At 41.5% G+C, this 7971-nt stretch overlaps 1 protein-coding gene across 1 annotated transcript; it reads right to left on the bottom strand.

The window, feature by feature from the left end:
- Window positions 1-342: 342 nt before the first annotated feature.
- Window positions 343-6493, bottom strand: LOC148773205 (allergen Bos d 2-like). Its single transcript, XM_088833800.1, has 6 exons — window positions 6367-6493; window positions 4355-4494; window positions 4091-4161; window positions 2678-2785; window positions 548-649; window positions 343-380 (listed from the first exon to the last, which is right to left on the bottom strand). The coding sequence occupies exons 1-6, from the start codon at window positions 6445-6447 to the stop codon at window positions 364-366; spliced, it is 519 nt and encodes a 172-aa protein (XP_088689926.1). The 5' UTR covers window positions 6448-6493; the 3' UTR covers window positions 343-363.
- Window positions 6494-7971: the final 1478 nt, after the last annotated feature.

Below are 7971 nucleotides of genomic sequence, written 5' to 3'. Positions count from 1 at the left end.
TTCCCCATCTTGAAACCCCATCCCACCTGCCTCCCGATACCATCCCTCTGGTTCATCCCAGTGCACCAACCCCCAATAATAATGGTTCATTTGCATCATACTTTAGACTCCACATAGACGTGATAGCATATATTTGTGTTTCTCTTTCTGACTTACTTCTCTCAGTAAGATCATGTCTAGGTCCATCCATGTTGCTGCACACGGCGTTATTTCATTCTTTTTCGTGACGGGGTAATATGACATTGTGTATGTATCCCACTCTTACAGCAGTTAAAAAACCCTCCCCCAAAGTATTAACCTACAGAAAGGAAACAGCCTTGTCATTTGTCACATGTCTACTCACCCAGCTGATGCTCTCTGTTCTCATGGAGGACAGTTGTCTGAAAGAGAAAGAACAAGGGGACAGATGACCCCTGACATGCCTCTATGTCAAGGGGTTATTTCAAAGCAGCTTTTGTGACAGATGTCTCTGTGAAAGGGAAATGTGACTTCAATGTCCTACTGATGTGTTTTCATTTCGGATACCTGCTGTCCTCTGGGGCTTTACCTGTTTCGATGACATTATCTATGTTTTCATTTGGAATCCCCCTTTCACTGTTCAGTTCCTGATACTTCTGAAGTTCTTCTTGAGTGAAACTGTGTCCTCTGCCTGGATTTCATAGCAAACAGGGCAGAAGAGGTGTGTATTAGAATCCTTTATAGGTTATAGAGTGTCAGCCGGCTCATACCTATAGTGTCCAGTAAGACTCACCAACACCATTGCCCTCCACCATCGCCTAAACCCTGCTCTGCAGGTAGCTTTCCATAGATGTGCCCGAGTGTGCACACAGGTCTTCATATTTTTCCAGGGGGCAGAGTCCACATAGCTAGCAAGTTACCACGTTCCTCTTCTCACAACTACTTAGTGAGCTGCAGATCATTCAACTGTGAGCTTAAGCGTGCCCCAGTGAGATGCAACTCTTCGTGGTCCATTGAAGAAGTTCATGGCGAGTCTGAGACTCAGAATTCCTCCCAACTCTAACTCTTTCTGTTCGCTTTGTGTACATTCTAGAATTCCATCCCTGGGGTTTTCAGGAACCCTCATGAAATGAAAGGAGAGGGTTATTATTTGGAATTATCACAAGCACTCTGATCCCATTGAGATGGTTCAGGATCATATGTATGTTCCTTACCCTACCCCTGATGTGTTCAGCCTGCCTTTTGTCTGTGAAATATTTTAGTCAAAGAATAAGTTTAATCAGAGAATTGAGAATGTCAGATAGCAAAGGAAAAAAGACAAATAGATGAAATAATAATGTAGTCATGAAGCAAAGATAAGGACCTGCAGATCCTCCGCAAGGGCAATAGATATTATTCTGGGTCATACCCTGTGCGCTGTTTTATACACACTGAAACCTCCACCCAGTAGACAAGTTTACTACATGATGACCAGACTGCAGCCATGACAGAAGCTACCACCGTTTAGAGAACTGACGTCCAGGAGATGGGAACATAGCGGTCCTGGAACTGAAGATTAACTGTAGTGAATACATCGGGATAACGCTGGTCAACCGCTCATGGTTAACTTCAAAATGACTGTCAGATCTGACTGCTGTTTTTGCAAGGAGCCCCCTCCCTCTGTCTGTAAAAGCTCTTGCCCCACTGGTTGCCAGTTGTGGGGTTGGGTAGTCAGCCTTTGGACAGAAATCCACTCTCCCACCTTGTTGTTGGCATATGAACGAAGCATGCATTCCTTCCTATGAAGCTGGGCTCTTAGTTGGCTTTTGAAAGGAGGGCAGCAGGAACCCACTTTTGGTAACAACATTGCACACACTTCTCAGGTATTTTTTCAGGCTTTGTCATCCTCAAATACAAGACAGAAGAGCCATCCACCTCCAATGTCCATAAAATAGCAGAAAGGATAAAGGGATGTCAGAGAACCAGGGGACTGCGTGGATGGCAGAATGACTGACATGCCTGTCCACACTTCTTCTACAGGATTCAGTATCATAGAGAGGTATTTGCAGAGCTTTGCGTTCAGGTTCAGGCAGTATTTTAAGTATTGTGAGGAAAAAGAAAGCGTTGTTGTAGAGAAGAATGCAGCCGTGGGCGGACCTGTGCGTCAGCTAAACTCAGATTTAAGCTTGGTTCACTTTGGCATCAGGACCTGGCAACTCTGTTGTGTGATCCTTGGCGAGAAAGTCATGGAGCTTCCTGGAAGATCTCATTGGAATCTGGGACAAGAGTATCTCCTATTTAAAAATGCCATCTGATAGAAGTCCCAGTGGATACATCTCCTCATTTTTCTAGCAAACTTTCTAAATCCCTGCCTCGTTTCACGTGAAGTCTGAATTCTCCGTGTGAACACACGTCTGTCCCAGGGTTCTTCCTATGAGGTGCTGTGGTTAGTTGCTCAGTCCTATCTGACTCTTTCTGATCCCATGAACTCTTTCCTGCCAGCCTCCTCTGTCCATGGGATTCTCCAAGCAAGAATACTGGAGTGGATTCCCATGCTCTCCTCCAGGGATTTCTTGACCCTGGGAGAGAATCCAAGTGTCGTACATTGCAGGTGGGTTCTTTCCCTGTCTGAGCAGCAGTGAAGCCATAATATAAGGTATGTGTGTCCTTCTCAAATTAGTATGAAAATACTGATCATATGAACATATCTGCTTTGTATTGGAAAAACTACAGTACGTACCAACACCTTCAGTTATTTTTGTGATCTTCTCTCCATCATCGTTTTCAAAATAAGTTACCAGTATGTTGTCTGATACATGAATGATTTGAAAAACATTTGTACCTGCGACTGTGACAGAAAAAGAGAAAATCAAGCCTCAATATGACGAACTCCTTTTCTTTTCATTTGAGTGCATTTTTCCTCACATGCTATCATCTGTCTTCCCTCGGATGATGAACCTTATCTCACTGACATTTCTAGTTGTGTGTTTCTAGAACCAGTTAAGACAGCTAGTGAGCTAGGAAAGCTTTCTCCACACCCCCTTCTTCTGAAGATAATTAAGGCTTCCAGTCTTCTAGACTGAACAGTCTGTGCATGAGGCAAAGTTTCTTATTGCAGCTGTAGGAGGTGTTGAACCTCAGCCATCTCAAACCAGATCCCAAAACCTGACTGTTAAATTTTCAGGAATTGTGATCCAGTATGAAGGTGCAATAATGGTTAGAAAGGAATTCTAATAATTTGAATCAATCATAGTAAAATAAAAGGTAATTCCCAGTCCAGAGTTATTTCCTAGTGCAAGAGCTAATAAAAGACGTACAAATTAGTCTGTTGCAAAATGTTTCAACATATATTCTCTGCAGTGTTTGCAGATTAGATCCTGTGGCTGTGCATCCACAGTTGCAATTAGAAAAGATTCACCAGACAGAGATTAGAATCCTCCACTACGTTTTCTCCATGAAAGTGAAATATATGGACACTTGAACACTTAATATATTACAGTATTGATATTAATATTTGAGAATTATTTTCTGTTATTTTCAAATACAGAGATAGAATCTCTGTTAATGCCCCTTTCAAATTATATATTGATATTTGTATTTGAGAATTCTTTCTCCTTATTTTAAGCTATAGAGATAGAAGTCTATGGTAAAGTCCCTTTCAAGTCTGTAAAAATTAGTTTAAACCTTTGGGCTCTTATTTTAGCTGTTGTCATTTTTGGGCTTTAAGTTAATCATGTTCTACTTTCTAAACTTGCTAATGAAGAACTTTGAATACTTAAAGAATTTCTTTAGTTTTTTCCAATTTGATCATGTAGGTCAAATAAAAGAAAGAAAATTTGAGAGAGTTGTTACAATCCTAAGTAAGTCTACACACTTCTCCATGCCCAAGGAACACGAGGAGTCAATGTTCTGGGGATTTTTCTCAGAGACCATGAATGGCCACATTCCAACCTGGGACTTCATCCTGGTGGTGTGGGGTAGAATTGATTGCTGAAAAATTAAATCGCTTTTCCAAGGTTGCATTGGTAATCAGTAGAGGAAATGGTCAACTCATCCAGACATCTAGTTGTCTTGAATGGAACCGAGACTATCCATCTGAATATGTTCCATGGTTTTCTGGAAGACAGCTCATCTGAAAAGCTGGAATACTCACATTCTATGACGTAAACACCTCCTTCTTGTCTCTTTGACACTTCTGTGAATTTCTTGCATCTCCCGTCTTCCCTGAAAACCAAACAGACAAGACATTCCTTCCTCACCATTCACTCCCCAGGGCTTGAGGACGCCCTTCCGTGAATAGAGTTCGCACACCCAGCTTCACAGCCAGGACTCACGCCTCTGACTGCACATTGGAGCCTGGACCCCATGTCAGAAGCCAAGAGACTCCTTGTTCTCAGTTGGGTCAGGTTGTGCTTACTTGGCATAAAATGTAAGGGAGAGGTATTCGCAGTCGTCGGTACATTCAATCTGACGATAGTAACCCCTCAGTGGGCCCCCTTCCACAATCTTCTCCTTGTTATCTGCAGCTGCGTAAATGGTGCGCCACTCTCCTCTAACCTAACAAGGAAGGGGTCCATTAACGTCAGTCAGTATCTTTTCTGGTTCATCACCAATACACAACACTATCTTGGCTTTGCATTTACCACAGAAGAGAAGTAAATTGAATCTTATTAAGCACACGACTGGAAAGGGTCAGTTTTCGTTCCAGTCCCAAAGAATACTCAAACTACCGCACAATTGCATTCATCTCACACGCTAGTAAAGTAATGCTTAAAATTCTCCAAGCCAGGCTTCAGCTGAACCATGAACTTCCAGATGTCCAAGCTGGTTTTTGAAAAGGCAGAGGAACCAGAGATCAAATTGCCAACATCCTCTGGATCATCGAAAAAGCAAGAGAGTTCCAGAAAAACATCTATTTCTCCTTTGTTGTGTATGCCAAAGCCTTTGACAGTGGGGATCACAATAAACTGTGGAAAATTCTTCAAGAGATGGGAATACCAGACCACCTGACCTTCTTGAGAAACCAGTATGAAGGTCAGAAAGCAACAGTTAGAACTGGATATGGAACAACAGACTGGTTCCAAACAGAAAAAGGAGTACATCAAGGCTGTATATTGTCCCCCTGCTTATTTAACTTCTATGCAGATTACATCATGAGGAACGTTGGGCTGGAGGAAGCACAGCTAGAATCAAGATTTCTGGGAGAAATATCAGTAACCTCAGATATGCAGATGACACTACCCTTATGGCAGAAAGTGAAGAAGAACTAAAGAGCCTCTTGATGACAGTTAAAGAGGAGAGTGAAAAAGTTGGCTTAAAGCTCAACATTCAGAAAACTAAGATCATAGCATCCGATCCCACCACTTCATGGCAAATAGATGGAAAGACAGTGGAAAAAGTGTCAGATTTTATTTTCTGGGCTCCAAAATCACTGCAGATGCTGATTGCAGCCATGAAATTAAAAGCCGCTTACTCCTTGGAAGGAAAGTTATGACCAACCTAGACAGCATATTAAAAAGCAGAGACATTACTTTGCCAACAAAGGTCCGTCTATTCAAGGCTATGGTTTTTCCAGAAGTCATGCATGCATGTGAGAGTTGGACTATAAAGAAAGCTGAGCACGGAAGAATTGATGCTTTTGAACTGTGGTGCTGGAGAAGACTTGAGAGTCCCTTGAACTGTAAGGAGATCCAACCAGTCCATCCTAAAGGAGATCCGTCCTGGGTGTTCATTGGAAGGACTGATGTTGAAGCTGAAACTCCAATACTTTGCCCACGTGATGTGAAGAACTGACTCATTGGAAAAGACCTTGATGCTGGCCAAGATTGAAGGCAGGAGGAGAAGGGGATGACAGAGGATGAGATGGTGGGATGGTATCACCGTCTCGATGGATATGGGTTTGAGTAAACTCCAGGAGTTGGTGATGGATAGGGAAGCTGGCTGTGCTGCAGTCCATTGGGTCGCAAAGAGTTGGACACGACTGAGCAAGTGAACTATCTGAAGCAAAGAAGAGTTCTACTTCCTGCCTTGCTGAAATACATGACATGACATCATGATTTATGTTGGAACAGAAAGCGTAGAATTCAGCGTTTTTACACAGAATTTGGAGTTTTTTGTCATCACTAAAACAATGCCAGTAAAAACTGTGACAGTTCATAACTTTCTGAATGTTTGCATGTTAGGTTCTTGTTGTTTTGTTTTACGTAGAGACCAGAAGAAAGATTCCAAGAAAAATACCAAGAGCAGATAGAGCGTTGTATTGCATTCATGTAGATACGTGAACCATGATATGTGTACAGTCTGGTCGTACATATTAAACAAGAATATCTCTGTCATGTGCACACACAACCTCTGACATATAACCTCTACACACACACTTGCTCAGGAAAACAGGCAAGACCTTCTAGCAGATTAACTCATTCTGGGTACCTTTGAGTGGTCTATCTCAGTTGCAGTTTCCTGGGCCACACAAACCAGACCAAAGACGAGAGTCACGAACACAGCCTTCATCTTGGGACTCTTGTTGTCCTTCTGCTAGGGAAGCTGAGGATGTCCTGGTTTTTGGAGAGCTTGTGAATTGGTTTCACGTTTTATAGGGTACATCTCTTGGCAGAATCCATATTGATCAAACAGTGGTTGATCTTAATATCTTGGATACATAGATATTGTCTTCGGACATCCTGGTTGGCAGCTGAACTTTTTGGCATTCTGTGCCTCTTATATACACCTCCTGTGTTATTCCTTTCAAATTGAAGAGGTCTGTTTAAGTTTATTTTGTAAAACTAAAGATGGCCCTGTTTCAGAAGATAAAATATGTGGTGTCTCTACTAGAAATCAGTTTTCAGGGAATTCCTCCGAGGGGTCTATGTTTTCACATGTTAAAATTGAAGTACAGCTGATGTACAATATATATATTTTTTGTTACAGGTGTATCATATAGGTATTCATAATTTCTCCTTTTGAAGTTATAAAAATATTGTCTTTCACCCCCCCATGTTGAATAATCTTTATTTTTCAAATAATCTTTGTCCATTATTTATTCTATGCATAGTACTGTGTTCCTCTTATTTCACTCCTCCTGAGTGTGTGTTTCTGACTTCTTTCCCATAGCATATTTGTTTGAATAAGCATCTATATATTTTTATAGACTCTGTTCCCATAGCCCCTGCATAGTATCATCAGGATATGTCCCATTTTTATCCATTCCAATGTTGATGGATACATGTTCATAGACCAGTCTTTGTAAGGAACTGAGCCATGTTGTCTTGTGGGTAGACTTAGGTGTGGAACTGCTGGATCTCAGTGCCTTCTTATTTTCGATTCCTGCCAATAGGAGATGAGAATTTCCATTGCACCATCCTTGCCAGGACTCAGTATGGTCAGCTGTTTTCATTTCAGAGATTGTATTAAGTGTGTGATGGTATCCAGTTACAGTAGGAACTTTCATTTCCTGAATGAATCAAGCGGTGGGCTTGCCATTTGTCTGTTTTCTCTGTCAAGTGTCTCTGCAAATCGTTTGTTCATTCCTGAGTGAATTATGCTTGTTTGCTTGAAATTTGTAGGTTTTCAATATAGTCTGGATCAAGTCCTTTTTCAGATGGAGATGTGCCAGTATTTTCCCCCACTCACCGGCTTCTCCTGTGCTTTCTTAAGGGTGTCCTTCAAAGATGTAAATATTTTGATTGAGGCTTAGTTACTAGCGTGCTGTTCCCAGTGTGGGATCTTGGTTGGCATACATTCTAATCAGTAACCACCTAATCTTGGTCACAGAGTATCCACCTGTGTTTTTACCTATAGAGTCTTTCTTGCTTTCGGTCTTACATATAGGTCTACGAGTCTCCCTGTGTCAGTTGTAAAACAAGGAGCAATGAAGGGGTTTAAGCTGGTCTTTTTTTTTTTTTTTTCCATTTGGCATGTGAATTCCCAATTTCTACAACAGTCTTCTCTATACGATTATTATTTTCTACTGAATATCTTTTGTAAATATTCAGTTTAGTTCAGTCGCTCGGTCGTGTCGGATTCTTTGTGAACCCA

This window comes from Moschus berezovskii, chromosome X (assembly GCF_049115385.1).
Source record: "Moschus berezovskii isolate FMDL1 chromosome X, NW_MosBer_1.0, whole genome shotgun sequence".
Classification (NCBI taxonomy): domain Eukaryota; kingdom Metazoa; phylum Chordata; class Mammalia; order Artiodactyla; family Moschidae; genus Moschus; species Moschus berezovskii.
This window is presented reverse-complemented; position numbering and strand designations above follow the sequence as displayed.